General features: G+C 39.2%; 1 protein-coding gene across 1 annotated transcript; it reads right to left on the bottom strand.

Annotated features, from left to right (window-relative positions):
• Positions 1-6,153: 6,153 nt before the first annotated feature.
• LOC123270174 lies at positions 6,154-8,215 on the bottom strand. The gene is made up of 2 exons (XM_044736116.1): positions 8,114-8,215; positions 6,154-7,002 (listed from the first exon to the last, which is right to left on the bottom strand). The coding sequence occupies exon 2, from the start codon at positions 6,988-6,990 to the stop codon at positions 6,154-6,156; it is 837 nt and encodes a 278-aa protein (XP_044592051.1). The 5' UTR covers positions 6,991-7,002; positions 8,114-8,215.
• Positions 8,216-18,750: the final 10,535 nt, after the last annotated feature.

Genomic DNA, 18,750 nt, shown 5'->3' with positions numbered 1-18,750 from the left:
CGTATTTAGTATGCGTGGTTGCAAAATATTTTACTTTTAATGAAATTCGTAAAATCTATTTACGAGGACTTTAAAAAATTGAAATACACAATGACGCACACCAAGTAAGTTCAAAAATTTTTTTAAGAGGACAAATATTAAAAATATATGAGGACAATTAAGTTTCCAGTTTATTTATTTAAGGAAATAGGTTTTTTTTTTTTTTTTTTGTCAAATTGAATTTCGTTAGAACAGTTTTGTATTTATGGTTTTTCAAGGTTCATTTGCAGTGACTGTTAATTTAATTTATTAGTTGAATATATTGTGATAAGTAATAAGTTATCGGAATAATACATTAAGAAGACCCCATTTAACACAAAATAAAATTTGTTTTCGTTTATTTATCTTTTCTTGTGCATATACGGTAGTGATTTTATGTCCAATATTTATTGATATAATCAAGAAAATAAGATAATTTTGTGACGACCATATTTTTATTTTACAAATAATTTTTATTTGTAATATAAGTTCTATTATTATTTTATTTCTATTATAATACTATTCTTATTTGTCATATACAATTATTGTTGGCAATATAAATTCGTTCTGCCGCATTTATTTATTAAATTATCAATGCTAAATCGTAAAAAAAATTACTAAGCAGACTTCAAAAAATTTGTTATAGTCTTAGAACGATCCTGTAGAGTTGTGAGAGGTAAATAACGTTTAGCTCTCAGAGCTCAACGATGTAGAGTTGCAGGAGCCAAACGGTATTGTTACTATAAGAATACGTTAACCTACTGGAACTTTTTACAACTAACTAACTACTATAGAGTTCCTATAGCAAAATTTTTTTCTCCGTGTAGAGAGTGCTTTACGATCGAAAAATTTTTTTCGCCTTATTTCGGCAACTATTTTCATTATTATAGTCTTGTTAGTTCACAGAATCAAAATATTTTGCATACTATTGTCAAGATAATTTAATGGAGATTAATTTGACACTTTCCAAAAATTGATTTAGTGCACTAGAAACGGAAAAAAACATCAAAATAGGTCAAAAAATTTTCCTGTCCGTCATGTATGGAACCCTGAAAACTCTGAAAACACTCTAACTTTCGAAAAAATACATCAATTGAATTAAATTTTTTTTTTTAATTCTTGAGGAGAATTGTAGGTCACTATATGCGAATGGTTAGGTAATTCAGTGTTGTTCATGTACAATTAATAAAATAAAAAAGCAAGAAGATTGTATATCTATATATATCCATGTAAAATGAACATGGATGGTGCTATATCTATACATATTATGAATATTTATTCCACCAGGGGCGCCTGTGCATTACCTTCCTAGTACAGCTGTTTTTTCGGCAACTAATTTTGAACGACTTATGTTTTTTTTTTTTTTTTTTTTTTTTTAATATTTCATAAGTACATGAGCATCATGAGTCCACTTTTGGATTTTCCAAACTTTTTTCCAAATCTCGTATTAACTTTTAAATTTATTATTATTAATATTTATAAAAATTTCTGTAAAATCACTCCTAATTAATTGTATAAAATGTCAATTATAAATATTAAAGAAATTATTCATTTAATTTTTTTTTATTTTTTGGATTTTTGCGGTTTACCGCCAATTGATATTTAAAAATGAATCTAGTGTGTGAATACTTATTTTTCAAGTGATTATATGATCTCAAAGATACTGTAATAAAAATGTATTTTTATTATTGTTATAAAGCAAAAGCTCTCAATAACACATACCGACATGCTAATTTTATTTTATTATAAAATCAGCTATTTGTAAGTATAATTCCAGTATAATTGAACGTTGGAAACTGTCAGCTCAACACGGCACGAGGCCACTTTGAAACTAAACTTTCAAAGAGCTGACCTTCTTGTACACTTGGCTCTCTTTCGTGATTGGTCTATTGATCTTCCACCTCAATGGATTTTCATTAAATAACCACCATTCAAACGAACTAAACATCACCCAGAGAATAGTTTTGTATATTATTTACAAATGTTTACAACCACCGATCAATTTTTTTTCACGATTTTCATTTTATATTTTTTCACTTAAATTACTCTTCAAAAGTATTAATTCTTCCAAAGTCCTATTACTTATTTTATTAACATTGATATAAGTCTTGATAATACCCCGGAACTTGGTCAGCTAACAAATTTTTTACTTCATTTCGCAAAGACCGTCTTGCCCTATTTTAACAGTAAAGAGATTTTTGATAATTAAAATAGAAATCATCATTTGAAATTCGGTTTATTTTATTTGTTGTAAAAACTCAAAAAAACAATTTTTATTTCCCTTTTAGTTCTTGAATTGTAATTAAAAAAATTAGGATGACGGTTGACCCTAAAGGCCATCCCTGCAACTTCCCGCTCATTTTGTTCTTAAGCGCTCAAAACTATACATTACGTTTTTGAGCTCTTCGAGCTCAAAAATATTATTTTTGTGTCAATTTGAGCTCTTCAAGCTCAAAACTCTAATAGCAGTTTAATAAAACACAATTTTTTGAATTTTCAAACGGCAATAACTTTTGAATGAATGAACCGATTTTCACGCGGTTGGAGGCATTCGACGCAGTTTTTGAAGTTCCATGAAAAATTTTCAAGTTTAACTCGATCGAGCTAGGAATTTTGAAGTAATTCCGAAAAAACACTTTTTTCGGTTTTCTTTCGACAACGATAACTCACGAACGAATCAACTGATTTTGACCGGGGTTTCGGTGATCGACGTGGTTTTTTTATCTTAAGAGCTGATTAGATTTTGGAATTGATCGGTGAAGCCATTTAAAAGTGATTCCAAAAAAACCTCAATTCGAAAAATTTTTTTTTGTAGTTTTTTTGAGATTTCTCAAAATCTACTGGTTCGAATCGGTCCCAATAATATTCAAATCTAAGTTTGGTCCTTTCGAATGGAACCAACCGTGATTAAATCGGTCAAGCCGTTCAAAAGTTATAAGAGGGTCACACACATACACACACACACACACACACACACACACACACACACACACACACACACACACACACACACAGTCGGGACATGGGTGTTTTCGAGAGTATCTACACCGCTTTAAGCACGATGACTCTTCGGAGTGCCCGTCCTGCCCAGGAGCTGCTGAAGACGCGGAGCACGTCTTCTTTGTATGTCCTCGTTTCGATCCACAGCGTGAAGAACTGGAGAGGATCCTGAACCAGAGAATGCAACCAGATTCACTAGTAGAAGCAATGTTGTCATCAGAAGCTGCCTGGAACGCTACCAACACGTTTGCAACAGAAGTCCTTAAAGACTTGCGTTCCACCGAAAGAAAAAGAGCAAATAGCAGAAGATAGAAGGAAGATAGTTAACACCTTAGCCACCAGAAGGAAGAGCAGTAGCTAGATCCTCCCTTCACGAAGTAATGCCTGACGGCGGTTTCCATGAGGGATTAGAGGAAAGAAGGAAAAGGGGTTTAGGGTTTAGTGGGTAGGGGCGTTAGTGTCGAATTAGTATGACGCTGCGTCGAGTCGCCACATATCCAGGCCAAACAGCTATGCCTAGAATCCGTAAAAGGATTCCCCCCAAAACACACACACACACACACACACACACACACACACACACACACACACACACACATACGGACTTCATCACGAAAACAATCAGGGAAGCTTTCTAGGACCTTAAAACGTCAAGATCTGATGAGAACTCAATTTTCGAAAAACGGGGTAAAACCAATAACTTCTCGATTTTTGAAAATTTTCAATTTTCTTAGCGGGACGTTAAAAATAAGTGTACACAGAAAGAAAGGTTCACTTGAGCCAAGAAAATATTTTTCTTCCTAATTATTTACTTGGGCGAAAAAAAATAAAAGTCAATATATTTAAGTCAAGAAAATTTCCTTGTTTTGAGCAAATTTCTCTCTTGCTCCAAAAAATTAAGTTCTTGATAGAAGTTAATTTTCTTGTCTTGAGAAAATTTTTCTCTTGCTCCAAAAAATTAAATATCTCGATAGTAAATTTTTAGTAATATTTCTATTGATTAACATGTCAAATGGGAAGATCAAATAATATTGAATCATTTTTTTTCATTCAATATGTATAATTGCGCGCTAAAATAATCTAAAATGGGTATCAAATATTCAAGAGAGATTGAATTAAGAAAAAATTACTTCCATCAAGAATAGAATTTCAAGAAAAATTTTTACTTCGGCCAACACAACTTCGGTCTTCTTTCGGGCGACCGAAAGTTTACTTGAGCCAAGAATTTTGTTCTCCAGTCAAGAAATCTTTCTTTCTGTGTATTGGTAAAGAATGACGATACACTGTTATTAATCAATTTATATGAAAACTTTGATTGATTTTTTTCACTAAAAACATTAGAAGCATTTTGTAATAAGATTTTATCTTTTGAAATTCAGTAGAAAAAAAGTACATTGATCAAATGTGACGATGCCGTGATATTAATGGTTTATGAATAAATTTGCAATTAAAACCGAGTAGAACGTTATAATAAGTTCTTACTTTTCAAGTAATGATTTCTTAATATTCTTACATTGATAAAGAATGACGATACACTGGTAATAATAAATGATTGTCGAGATTTAAAATGTTTTTTCAACAAAAATTAGTGTGAAAAATCATATAACTTCAATAAGAATAATTTCTGCATTGATAAAAAGTGACGATTCAGTAATATTTATCGAATTTTTGCTGTATTTAATGTATTTGTAAATCGAAAAAATTATCAATACATTCAACATCAACTTCTCAAATTAACAAAATTTTCTGACACATTTAACCCATTTTTTTTTTTACCAAAAATTCCGCAATTCGATAGAAAAATAAAACAAAAGTGTTACACTCTGCAATTTGCCGTTCTAGTGTTGTTGGGAGGTATCGGATTGTAAAAGTTTCCGGCAATATGTTTTCTATTTAACGCGAGAGAAACACTTGTAGATAATTAATTTCCGTGAATTCACATGAAATAAATAAAAAAAATAAATAAAAAAAAAACACAGCAATGCACCGAGAAAATTCGTAATTTATTTCTCAGTCTGCCGCGGTAAAATTTATATATATTTATTCGAAATATTTCTATCTACTGAATTCAATTATGAAACGAAATTACACCGAATGTCAATTTAAAATTCAATTTATTTTTATTTTAGTTTTCAATTTAAAAATCTCTAACACACTGTGTTTCTCTCGAGTCATCGTTAGACAATTTGTTTTTTTTTTTTTTTTATGAATACAATTGAAAAAAAAAAATATGAAAAATAATTAGTCTGCGATTTGAAAGATATTCGATTTAAATGGAGCGTAAAAATTCTAAATTATGAATCAAAATGTAATTATGGGGCAGTATATAGATGGAGTAACTGGACCGTAAGTTAATCTCGGCGATGTCAGTAAGAGGTGAAAATGAATGAGAGAAATAAAAATAATTAACTTGGGTTTACAAAAGAAGCTTCTTGATGTATTAATCACAAGACGGCTTTCGACTAAGATCTTAAAAAAAGTAACTTTATATTAAAACATAAAAACGTCTACTTCTCCTTTCATACTTTCTTTATGTATAAATAATTTGAGAAATTATTCTCTATAGTAAATTTATATCAAAGTTAATTATTCACAATAACTCACTTTTAACTTAATTGTCTACTTTTGTAATTACTTTAACTTCTATGATACATATTTATCATAGTTTGACGTATTTTAATCCGCTGTATCGCATTTTTTTAATTACAGATTAATTAGTAATTCATGAACTCATTATTTATTTAAAAGTTTTCTCATTATAATTGTGGAGATGTTTTTTTTTTTCAGCATAAAATATACGAAGTTTTTTTTAGTGGTGTATCTTCAATCTTAGTCAATGCAGTAATGTTAAAAAAGCAAAAAAAATCTACATTGTTCTTATAAAAAAATTATTAGCATTACTGCATCGTTAATTTTTATCAATGTTATAATTTTTATAACGAAATCTCAAAGATGTAACGTAAATTGTAATGCTCTGACGGTATTTAATAAAATTGACTATTTTCGACTAAATTGATAAATATTACTGCATCTTCACTTTTGCACGCCTCATAATCGAAGCGAGGTAGTGCTCTAATCTCGAAATGTCAAAAAAAGCAATTTTCTCGAAACTGAAATTGATTTTTTTAGTAGATTTCACATTGGAAAATGTGCTATGATTGACGCAGCTGAACCAGTCAGGCTGGTCTGCAGATAATGGAGCCTTTGCACTGGTGCTAATCCAACGTTGTTGATTACTAAAGACATGAATGTCTTCTTGAACTCGGGCCATAGTCCATAGTCTCCAGAAAATGGCTTGATATTAAGTGATGGAAGATTGATTACTGAATGTTGCGAGTTGAGCTGCGTGTTGATCTTGAAAGTATCTGATGAAATATTGATTTTGTTGATAAGCGTGGTTAGGTTGAGTTTTGCATCAATATATGCTGTGTAGGCTTGATCATAAATGTTATCTTGGACGTATGAGCTTGTCAGGACGTCCACAGTGCAAAATTGAGTGAAACTATCATTAGTGGAGGTGAACCGATGCCATTCGTCCTCCAGGAGAGCAAGGCGTGAATGGATGAAGTCAAATCCATCAGATTCCGTGAATGTGGCTGAAAGATTCTCATGACCTTGCAGCGTTTTGAGTCCAGTGATCTGACTCATGACCTTGAGCTCGAACTCGAATATGCGAGCAAGATACCAGGACATGCTCTTTCTGGGTAAGTCCTGAGATGATTGTGAGCTAATGAATGAAATGTCACTGGAGTCACTGATGTATCCTTGATCCATATCATCAGCTTGAGTTGTGTGGGTGCGTTCAGGTGAGGATGACGGTTGGAGAAAGCCATCGGCGATGATTGTCGTCTCGGGTAAGTCACGAGACATGTCCTCTTGAAGTATCGCCTCTAGATTCTCATGCAGATCCGACATCCTTCGATTTCCTGAGTGGATTGGAATTGATTGTAGACGATTGCCGTTGATTTCCATACGTGAGTGAATCTGAGTTAATTAGTTGTTGAATTAAAACTTGAACACATAGCGCGATGAATTTAGAGTCTGTGAAGATTTTACGCGATTTCCAACACCCGATCCGGCTCGAGGGACCATAATGTAAATTTTATTTTATCATTAATTATTTATTTATGCCGGATCTGGGTGTTGAAAGAAGTTAGACACTCATTCGTGGTTTTATCATTTATTCTATAAAATATCACAGATAACTTAATGAACACGTTTGATTCTTATTAACTAGTGTGGAATTAACTTTGTGATTTATTTTAAATATGTAATTAATTAATATGAATAGTTATTAGTAAAGCATATAAAATAGTGTAATTATAACTTGCAGATGAGTTATCAATATGTTGGCACCATACACAAATATTAATAAAATTAGTAAGAGCGTGAATAAATCAATTGTAACAAGATTCAGATGACGAACTCAGAGTAAATTAATTTTATGAATTTGTTGAGTTATTATTTTATCACAATAAAATTATTAATGACGCGACAATAATTGGTACGAGCGATGATATCGAGTTTATTAATACACAAATATAGATTATTATTAATAATTGTTTAGATCACTTGATTCTAATTAATTCAGTAATATCACAGTATTATTTGATGACGCGACAATACTGTTGAACGATAAATGAACCGAACGATGAACCGAGTTATGAACCGAGTGATGAACCGAGTGATGAACCGAGTTATGAACCGAGTGATGAACCGAGTTATGAACAGAGTGAAGTCTGAACGTGAACTCACTACTTTGCAATCACAAGTATGATAATTGAAAGTAATTAGAGATTATGGGCATACCTGGCTGGGTTGGTGATGATATCACCTTAGCCAGGGATGACTAACTAATTATCGATTGTTAAATTGATGAGTCATTAGATCAATGGAATGTTAATGAATATTATTTAATTCCTTGTGATTGCAGAGTATAAATATTAATTATTGTATGAATGCAAAATGTAGATGGATTTCTAAAGGTGGAAAATAACACTCGGCATGGAGAAGCCAGCACGAGGTTAGAGTATGCATGATGTCAACCGGATTATAATTTAATATAAATTCGATCAATAAATACTCTAATGAATACCTGAGTTGCCAAACTGAATAATTGTCGATGATTGGCCTTGTGACTTGAATCAGAGCGTGGATTGAGCTTAATTGATTTCACAATTGGATCATTGAGCTGGAGCACGTGGAGGCTAATAATAAAAGATTGGCGCGTAGCTGAATCCCGAGAATCAGAGGGCGCGTCCGTAGCAGCACCTCTGGTGTAGTAGATTGCGAAGTTATCAAGTGTTCTGGCGCGAATACTTGATAATTACGCAACATATACAGTACCGACGGAAAGTTTCCGGACAACCTTCTTGTTTACTTTTTAATTTAAATATGATATATGAACAAATTAAGTTGATCTATAAAGAAAATGCTATTTTATTTTATAAAGTGGTACGATCGTGTCATTGACTTTCTTCTTGATTTATTTTACTTTTAATAATCGTTTTAATAAATTTTCCTCTTATCCAGAAACTTTCTGTCGGTAGTGTATGTATGTATTTTAATGAAACATAACATAATCATTTTTTCGTCGATTTCTGAGATAAAGTTTTAAGATGAGCCAAATCTTTCGATTTATTTAGAAATGACAGCAATTCAAAAATTTTTTTCAATCACAAAAATTTTCACTTATACCGTATTTCCGTGCAAAAACAATTATAACGCGATATCATGTTCAATTTCTGTAAATTGTATCTGAAAGCTTATTTGATAAGCTTTAATTTGCATACTTATTTATTTTTCTAAATTAAATAGTTTACGAATGATGGAAATTTGAATTCTTCAAAATCATTAAAAATTGGCACTTTTACTGTTTTTTTGCAAAATAACTAATGAATGCGACAATTTGTAAAATTTTTGTAAATTGCATCGCAAGCTTATTAAATAAACTTTAATTTGCATACCTCATCATCAGTTTACGCCAAAAATTACTTACTCTTTTTGTTTATTTAATGGATTTTCACTCTTACATTCGTTTTAGAAATGATTATTTTAATATTTGTTGGATTCACTATGAGATCTACTTTCATTTCGGCTGCTGAATGGTCTTTTTTTTCCTCACCTTAGAATTAAAGCGCCAGAAAACCATAGCAGAGTTTTCTGTTTTTTATTATTTAGTTTTTTGCATTTTATTTTAATAAATTTTATTGTGGAAAGTGAGATTATGAGGCATGTACTTTTTAATTTTCTAAACTTTTTATCAATGCAGTGATTTTTCTCCAAAGACATAAACACAATTAAAAAATTTTTATTCCACATTCTTTCTTATCAACGATTTACTTTTATCACCCCATCACCAGAACATAACCAAAAATTAATTAGGTATTTTAATTTAAACATAAATAACGGGCTGGGATGTGAGATTCAAAAAAACAGTTAAAACTTTTCCCCTAATCGGGATAAGCGTCAGGTAATTATTTTTCGATTCTCCCTTGAAACAAAGGAAATCCAAAAACTTTTATCCTACGCATTGTTAATTCTGTTTCGCAATGAAGAACCGTGATTAAATGAAAACCGTATTCCAATAATTAAAACACCCTTTTTCCCATTTTCATCATAATTTATGATCAACCACAAACTTAACCAATTTATGTTACAGGTAACGTGTTCGTGATAGCCGCAATAGTAATAGAGAAAAATTTACAATCAGTAGCTAATTATTTAATCGTCAGCCTCGCCGTGGCCGATCTCATGGTTGCGTGTCTTGTTATGCCACTTGGTGCTTTTTACGAGGTAATTATAACCATACAGTACCATATATTATACAATACTTATTACATATCATATATTATATGATTATTCGCTCGCTTTGTCCTGTTTTTTACCCGAATTAACCTTTTGTTTATTTTTAATTTTGCGAGTGGTTAAATATTCAACGTAACTCGGTACTCTGTACTTTAAAAATAATACCCATTTTGTAAAGTAATTCATCATTTAACAATTGTTTTATTATTCATATTCAGTGCGTTTTTCCATTCCGCTCGTTTTTCAGCTTCCCTGACTGTTCCCGCGAGGGTGTTACTATGCCTGTATGTATGTATGTATGTATGTATGTATGTATGTATGTATGTATGTATGTATGTATGTATGTATGTATGTATGTATGTATGTATGTATGTATGTATGTATGTATGTATGTATGTATGTATGTATGTATGTATGTATGTATGTATGTATGTATGTTTTTTGTAAAGAGATACGAAAAAGATCTTCAAAAGACACCGGGATCGTTAACTCTGCCGCCCATCTTCCGGCAGATATCGATAGTCGGTAGTGTGGAGATTTTTTCCCTCTAAAAAACATTCCTCTTCCCCTCTCCCTAGATGGTACGGGGAGGACTGGATTGGAACCGCGTTAGCATTACTTCAATCCAGTCGTGCTGCGTCTCACGACGCCTACTCCTGGCTACTGGTCCCTTTCTGCGATTTTGTCTTTCAGGAGGTGCTGTGCATAAACTGCAACAGCTGACCAGTTTTCCTCTTGTTTGATCATATAGGTCACCAGGCTTGAGGGGGAGAGCCTGGTGCCTATGATCTCTTCGGTGCTTCTTCTGTAGTCCTTCCATCGAGCACACTCGAAGAATGTGTGTTCGGCGTCGTCGATTTTATCCGGGCAGTATTTGCACGTTGGTGTGCTGTGCAAACCCATCTTGAAAAGATAGGCGTTGAACTGCCCATGTCCCGTCAATAGCTGGGTCAGGAAGAAGTCCGTATCCCCGTGCTTCCGAGAGAGCCAGACGTTGATGTTTGGGATCAGGCGCGCCGTCCATCTGCCCGTCTCTCCCGATGTCCATCGGTCCTGCCACTCTTGCTGCGTTTCCGCCTTTATCCTCGTTCTTGCGTCCTTCATGTTATCATCACTGTCTTTAGCGTCATAGAGTTTTGCTCTTTCGAACGCTAATAGGTCGATGGGCACGGCTCCTGCAATGACCAATACAGCCGCTTCGGAAACTGTGCGGTAGGCGCAGGCAACCCTGAGAGCGCCTCGCCGCTGTACTGCTGCGATCTTTCGCCGGTAGGTCTTCTGCATTAATATGTCTGCCCATATCTCCGCTCCATAAAGCAGTACCGAGTGGACTGCTTCTAGACGAACTCTTTTTTTTTTGTTCTGGGTCCCATGGTGTTGGTCATAATTCGTGCTAGGCTAGACACAGTCTTGCTGGCTTTCTTGCATGCACTGTCGAGGTGTTCACGGAAAGATAGTTTCTCGTCTATCATTACCCCTAGATACCGCAGGGCCCTTGTTGACGTCAGCGTTGTTTCTCCCATGTCCATAGCGAATGGTTTTGGAAACCATTTTTGACGAGTCAGAACGACCATCTCGGTTTTCTGTTTGGCGAGTTTCAGGTGATGCTTATCGAGCCAAGTCTCGACGGTGTCGATGGTTTCCCGAACTAGCAGTTCGGCCTCTTCCACGCTGTCCGCCACTATAGTAGCTGCAACGTCGTCTGCAAAGCCTGTTAGCTCTACTTGCTCTGGCAACGGGATTTCAAGAAGCTCGTCGTAGTCTGCGTTCCATAGATCAGGCCCCATTATTGAGCCTTGCGGCACGCCAGCCGTTATGGCGTATTCTTGTGGGCCTTCAGTAGTTTCCACTATTAGCTTTCTATCGTCAAGGTAGTTGTCGACTAGTGCCAGATTTTCTGGCTCCGCGTCAAACTTGTGCTCCAGAGCGTCTAAAATGTCTCCCCAATTTGCGCTGTTAAATGCGTTTTTGACATCTAGCGTGAGGAGAAGACATACTTTACGAGCTTTGAGGCTACCAGACCATGCTTGTGTTGCTGCCTTTATGACTTTCTTGATCGCTCCGACTGTCGAATGACCTTTCCGGAAGCCATGCTGGTTGGTGGCAAAACCTCCAGCACGGTTGATGTCGTCGCGAAGTCTCCCTTGTATGAGCTTCTCGAGCAATTTTCCAGCAATGTCTAGCATACAGAGTGGTCTAAACGACGAAGGTGTTATGGGGGTTCCCTTACCTTTGTCTAAGAGAACCAATCTCTGCTGTTTCCAGACCGCGGAAAAGGTGCCAGTTGCCAAGCATGCGTTGTAGGTGTTCAGGAGTAAGTCTGAGTATTCCAGGGCTATAATCTTGATCACCGATGCCGGGATGCCATCAGGTCCAGGTGCCTTTCCTGTTTTGAGTGACTTGGCCGCGTCTTGTAGTTCCTTAATTGTGAAGGGCGTTACTTCGTTGTTTTTAGTGTAGTGTTTCTTCTCCCGCGGCGGGTGTTTGGGGAAAAGCTCCGCTACGATGCTATCCATTAAGGCTGGAGGCTTCGGCGCCTCTGGTGAAGCCTTTCCAAGTCGTTTGGCGACAATTTGGTAGGCTTTACCCCAGATGTCATTGTCGAGATCGTTGCAGATCTCTTTCCACAACTTTGCTTTACTTGCTTTGATGGCTCGATTTAGCATCTTTTTGGCCTGCTTGTACTCTTTTGAATACAATTCCTGGCTTGGGGAGCGTTTGGCGGCTCTCGTTGCGCGGCGACGTAGTTGATGGCACATTTTGCGAAGTTCCGCTATGTCTGTTGACCACCAGTACGCCGGCCTGCGAAAACTCCGGTTTTTCAACCGCGGCATAGAGGCGTCACATGCGGCGGAAATCTCCTTCATCGTATTTAGTACTGTCCTTTCTGTCTCGCTGCAAGTATCCGGAGTCGGGTTGTTCTGAAGAGTAGACCAGCTCCGTGCAAGTGAAGCTCGCAGTGCCTCTGGATCAAGCTTCCTGACATTCCACTTTCGCTTAGAAAGGTCGTGTTGTGGTACCGGAGCAGATGCCAATCCAACGTTAAATGTCACGAACTGGTGATCACTGCCACTGTATTTTTCGGATACTGTCCAGTTTTCAATCATGTTGGCAATTTTTGGAGTCGCCAACGAAATGTCGAGGATGGACTCTTGGTACCCCGGTCTTCTGAAAGTCGTGGTGCTCCCAGTATTTAGCACTATGAGGTCGAGTCTAGCCACGACGTCAGCGACCTCGTTGCCTCTGGTGTCGGAGAAATCAGCGCCCCATTCAGCCGATTTAGCATTGAAATCACCAGCTACGATAACTTCGCCGTCGAACTTGGTGATCACATCCTCTATATTTGCCAGTTTCTGTCGGAACACACTAAACCCTTCGTTAGGTGAGAGATAGACGCTGATGAAGTAGGTTATGGGGTTTGAATCCAGACAAAACCTGCTCCACTTCCGCTGTTGATGGTGGTAACGTTCTTTGTATTTGCAATCCAGATTGCCGCCGTGCCAGTTTTGTCTGCGAACCATGCTCTATCTTGGAGGTTTAGATATTGCTCACAGATGAAGCAAACGTCGATCCTCTCTTCAAAGACTCGCTGGCGAAGTAAATTTTGCGCCAACGCACATCTATTCAGGTTTCCTTGAAGTATGCGTGTCATTTCTGCCCTTTTGTAGCTTCGGCAAGTGCGGTGCGGAATACCTTACAAGCCCCGGAGCCTGGAATATGACATAAGCTATCTAGAGCTTCTTGTTCCTCTGTACAGAGGAAGCACTTTGGCTGTTCAACGCAGTCTGCAGCTTTGTGGTTTCCTCCTCCGCATTTAAAAGCAGAACTTGCTTCTGTCAGGCCCCTTGCAGGAGTTCGTCGCGTGCCCGTATCCGAGACATCTGATGCAGCGTGTTACTTTTACAACTGGTCGAATGCGGCAGTTGACCCATCCGATCATTATACGAGCCTTGTCAAGGATTTTGAACGCGCTAGCCTCGTCTATCTCGCAGAAGGCTGCCCGGTTGCCCCGTCGAGTAGGCTTTGTCAAATTTACCCGTTTGATCTCCAGGCTGTCGGTGAAGTCACGTTTGAGTGCTTCGCGGACGTCGTTCTCAGTAGTGATGGCATCCAAGTCCAGGATCTCGATCGTTGCTTTTGGTGTAAGCGTTCTGACTGTACCGATGTTAGCAGTTGCTGTTTTTATCGCAGCCGTGAAAGCGGTAGTGTCTTCAGTCTTGCGACCTATTTCTAGAAGAACGCCCCCTCGCTTCGTTTGTTTGATAGACTTTATGTCTACTCCAGTCTCTGTCGGATTAACCTTGGCTTTGATTTCCTTGAGGAGATCGGCGTATGTTCGCCCTTCAGCTGGTTGGACAAGCACAGCTTTAGTTTTTATCTTCTTCCTCCTCGGTTTCTTGGAGCCAACATTGCTTGGCTGGTTTTGGGCTGTAGCAGATTGAGCCACTGGCTCCTGTTCTTCCTTTTTCTTGTTTTTCCGAGTCACTTTGGTCCAGGTATCACCCCGGGCTGTCTTCTTATGTGCTGGCTTATCGATTTCCGAGGAAGGGCTGGGCGTGGATAGCGGCCTCTTCTTGTTTTTCTCTTCTCTATGCTGTGTTTTCTCAGGAGTGACCGAAAACGTCTGGGATTTTTTGTTCAGATCCGGAGATGTTTGCGTGGTTCTCACCGTCTTCGTTGCTGGTTTGTTGGCCAACTTATATGCCGTGGCAATGGACGCTACTATTTTTCTGAGTTCATGGTGGAGATTTCGTTTATCCTTTATGAACTCAGCTAATTCTTCGATCTTGCTACCGAGCCGTTCCATTGGCGATTGTTGACCGGTGACAGTCGGTAGAGAGTTTATCCTTCCTCGGCATGTGTGAGTGTTGACGGGAGCAACAGGTCTTCCACCTATTGGAGGAAAGTTTGTTTGCTGTGCGTCTACTTCCATCAGAGCTGTTTCTTTACTCCCTGTAGCATTGCTAGCATTGCTAGACAGCAGAGCCATGGGGTCTACTCCACTGTTCAAACGGTCGCTTGATAACGACGAGTTCAGGCCCGTTTGTACGCCTTCCCTCGCCGGCACTGAGGTATCCCTCCTCTGCACCGTAGACGATGTTTGAAATTGTTCTGACATTTCCATACCATCTTTTACTAGGTTTTGGTCCACCCCGAGTATTCTCTTTCCTCGGTACCCGACGCATCTGACGTGCAGATATGCCGGGCATTCCCCTATCCGCCACCTGGGGAGGCGCCCGATGCGGGACCCAGCAAGCCCGACACGAGGTATGTATGTATGTATGTATGTATGTATGTATGTATGTATGTATGTATGTATGTATGTATGTATGTATGTATGTATGTATGTATGTATGTATGTATGTATGTATGTATGTATGTATGTATGTATGTATGTATGTATGTATGTATGTATGTATGTATGTATGTATGTATGTGTGTGTGTGTGTGTGTGTGTGTGTGTGTGTGTGTGTGTGTGTGTGTGTGTGTGTGTGTGTTTTTAATCTTAGGGGAATCCTTCTTACGGATTCCAGGCATAGTTGTTTGGCCTGGATATGTGGCGACTCGACGCAGTGTCATACTAAAACTCGACCCTAACGCCCCTACCCACTAAACCCTAAACCCCTTTTCTTCTTTCCTCTAATCCCTCATGGAAACCGCCGTCAGGCATTACTTCGTGAGGGGAGGATCCAGCTACCGCTATTCCTTCTGGTGGCTAAGGTGTTATTTTTCCTTCCTTCTAGTTTCTGTCATTTGCTCTTTTTCTTTCGATGGAACGCAGCTCTGTAAGCACTTCTGTGGCAAAAGTGCTTGTAGCGTTCCAAGCAGTTTGATTCGACAACATTGCATCTACTATTGTCTCTGGTTGGATTCTCCAGTTCAGGATCCTCTCTAACTCCTCACGCTGAGGATCGAAACGTGGACACACAAAGAAAACGTGCCTTGCGTCCTCAATAACCCCTGGACAAGACGGGCACTCCGGAGAATCGTCGTGCTTAAAGCGGTGCAGATACTCTCGAAAGCACCCATGTCCTGACAACATCTGCGTTAGGTAATAGTTGACTTCACCATGGTTTCGGCTCAGCCAAACGTCGATCTTTGGTATGAGGCGGTGTGTCCATCTTCCTTTTCCTGCGGCGTCCCACTCAAGTTGCCATCGCGAGATGCTGTGCTGCCGTTCTTCTGTTCTTAGTTCTTCAGCGCTCAGTGTAGTTGACCTCTTTCGATGGTAAAGGGCCCGTCTTTCTTTAGCTAAGACTCTAAGCGGCAGAGTTCCAGAAATGACGCACACTGCTTCCTCTGATATTGTTCGGAAGGCGCTGGCTACTCTTAGCGCGCTCAGTCGGTAAACCGGACATGCTTTCCTCCATGATTCTTGGGTCTCAAGTGCGTCGGACCAAATGGATATCCCATACGTGAGGACCGATGTAACTACTGATGATAGCAATAACCTCCTTGTCTGCTTCGGGCCACCGATGTTGGGCATCAATCGTACTAGGTTAGCCACTACTGCTGATGCTTTGGCGGTCACGTGTTCAACTTGTTGTTTGAAGTTAAGTCGGGAATCGAGCATCACTCCCAGATATCGAATGAATGGTTGGGATGTGATTTCTTGGTCTCCGACGTTTAAATTGATCGTTTCCACCACTTTTCTGCTAGTGATAAGTACAGCCTCGGTCTTCTGTTTAGCCAGTTGTAGGTTTACTGTGTCCATCCACTGGTTAATTCGCTCAAAGGTGATCGTGAACATATGATTTATCTCATCAATATGCTTGGCGACGATTACTACGGCTACGTCGTCCGCGTACGCTACCAGTTTGACATTTCTTGGTAGTTTCAGTCTCAGCAATCCGTTGTACATGATATTCCAGAGAAGTGGACCGAGAACAGAACCCTGCGGGACGCCTCCAGTAACATCATACTCCTTTGGACCATTCTTCGTGTCATATCTAAGGACTCTATTCGTGAAGTAGCTAGCGACTATCCTTCGTAGATATCCTGGTACGTTCATCTCTTGAAGAGCTTGCATGATGCGATCCCAGTTGGCGGAGTTGAAGGCATTTTTAATGTCTAGGGTTGCCACCAGACAATATTTCTTCGTTCCACCCTTCCATCTGGTACCGGCGATTGCGTCTTTGGCTATACCGACAACCAGGTTGATTGCGTCCAGGGTTGATCGTCCTTTTCGAAATCCGTACTGATTGTCTGCTAATAGTGGATCGACAACTGCTTCTATCCTTTGGTGGATTATACGTTCGAGTATCTTACCGGCTGTATCCAACATGCAGAGTGGACGATAAGATGACGGTTCTTCCGGTGGCTTTTTCCCTTTAGGAAGTAGTACCAGCCGTTGTTGTTTCCACTTCCGAGGAAAAATCCCTTCCTTCAAGCAGATGTTGTAGACATCGAGGAATAACGCTGGCGCTGCTTTAATAGATGTTTTCAAGGCAATATTAGGGATTCCGTCCAATCCCGGCGCTTTATTATTCCCGACGCGGTTACAAGCTTCCATCAGTTCTTCTTTCGTCACAGGTGGGATATCATTCAGTTCGTCTTGTGTCAACAGGTAGTTGAAAACGCGCTGTCGTGGAAACAGTGCAGTCACGATCTTCTGTAGGAGTTGAGGACACGTAGGAGACGGCATTGGCTGGTATTTCAAGTTTTCCATGACTACCTTGTAAGGTCTGCCCCACAAGTCTTTGTCCACCTCGTTGATTAGCTCTTTCCAGCAGTTCTTCTTGCTATCCTTGATGGCTTTGTTTAAGTCTCGACGAGCTTTCTTGTATTCTGCGACTAGTTCCGCTGAGTCAGGCCGCCGATAACCACGCTGAGATATTCTTCTTTTCTTGAGACACTCTTTCCGTAGGAAGCTGATGTGTTCGTTCCACCAGTGCACCGAAGGTCTTTGGTTCATGCCCCGTTTACGAGGCATGCAGGTGTCGCAAGCCTGGGTCACTCTCTTCATCAAGTCCTTGGTCATTTCTTCTGCAGATCCAGTAGTAAGCGGTTCACTATTTAGGGCAGCTACTAGAGCACCTGGGTCAAAGGATTTCACCTTCCACCCAACGATGTCAAGTTTCTTAGCCGGTCTTCTAGGATTCTGGTCCTTTGATACTTCCCAGAGAATCGCATTGTGATCGCTGGCCGTGTAGATCTCCATCACCTTCCAGTCGTAGTTTCCTCTGATGAGGCTGCTGCTGACAAAAGTAAGATCCACAATAGAACTTGCGTCTCCTTTAGTGTACGTCGGCGCATCGCCGCTGTTTAACAATACTACATCTAACGTAGAAAAAGCTTCCAGTAGTTCTTTACCTCGAGCGTTGGTGTGTTTGCTGCCCCATTCCACTGCCCAGGCGTTGAAGTCTCCAGCTATTGCCACTGGGTAGTACTGCTTCGCGTCCTCCGTCAGTCGATCCAGAAAGTCCATGAATTCAACAATAGTGAGGCTAGGTGGTGTGTAGCAGCTGTAAAAGCGGATGCCATCTACCGATGCTGCTACAAAGCCGGCGCTGCCATTGTTAACGACACTCTGGAAGGGGAGCTTGCGACAGGACCATATGACAGCTTTTTTGGTGCAGTCAGTTTCCCATGGTTGGCCGCCGAGGTGTTTATACGGTTCCGATATAAGCACAAGGTCAAGCTTCTGTTCACGTACTGTCTGCATGAGCAAATCATGTGCCGCTTCACAGTGATTGATGTTTAGCTGCAGTATTCTCATTTTCGTTTATCAGTTATCTTCTTGAGTGCCTCTTGGTATACTGGGCATCTGCTTGTGCCGGCATGATGGGCGTTATTCTCTGTACCGGATTGATCCGCACACAGTGCGCATTTAGCAGGCTTATTACATTCGGCGATTTTGTGTCCCTCTTCTCCACATTTAATGCAAAGTTTGGAGCGGTCGACTTTACTTGTGCACTGAACCGC

The sequence above is a fragment of the Cotesia glomerata genome, linkage group LG8 (assembly GCF_020080835.1).
Source record: "Cotesia glomerata isolate CgM1 linkage group LG8, MPM_Cglom_v2.3, whole genome shotgun sequence".
Taxonomy (NCBI): Eukaryota; Metazoa; Arthropoda; class Insecta; order Hymenoptera; family Braconidae; genus Cotesia; species Cotesia glomerata.
Note: the sequence above shows the minus strand (reverse complement) of the source record. Positions and strands in the feature narration are given on the sequence as shown.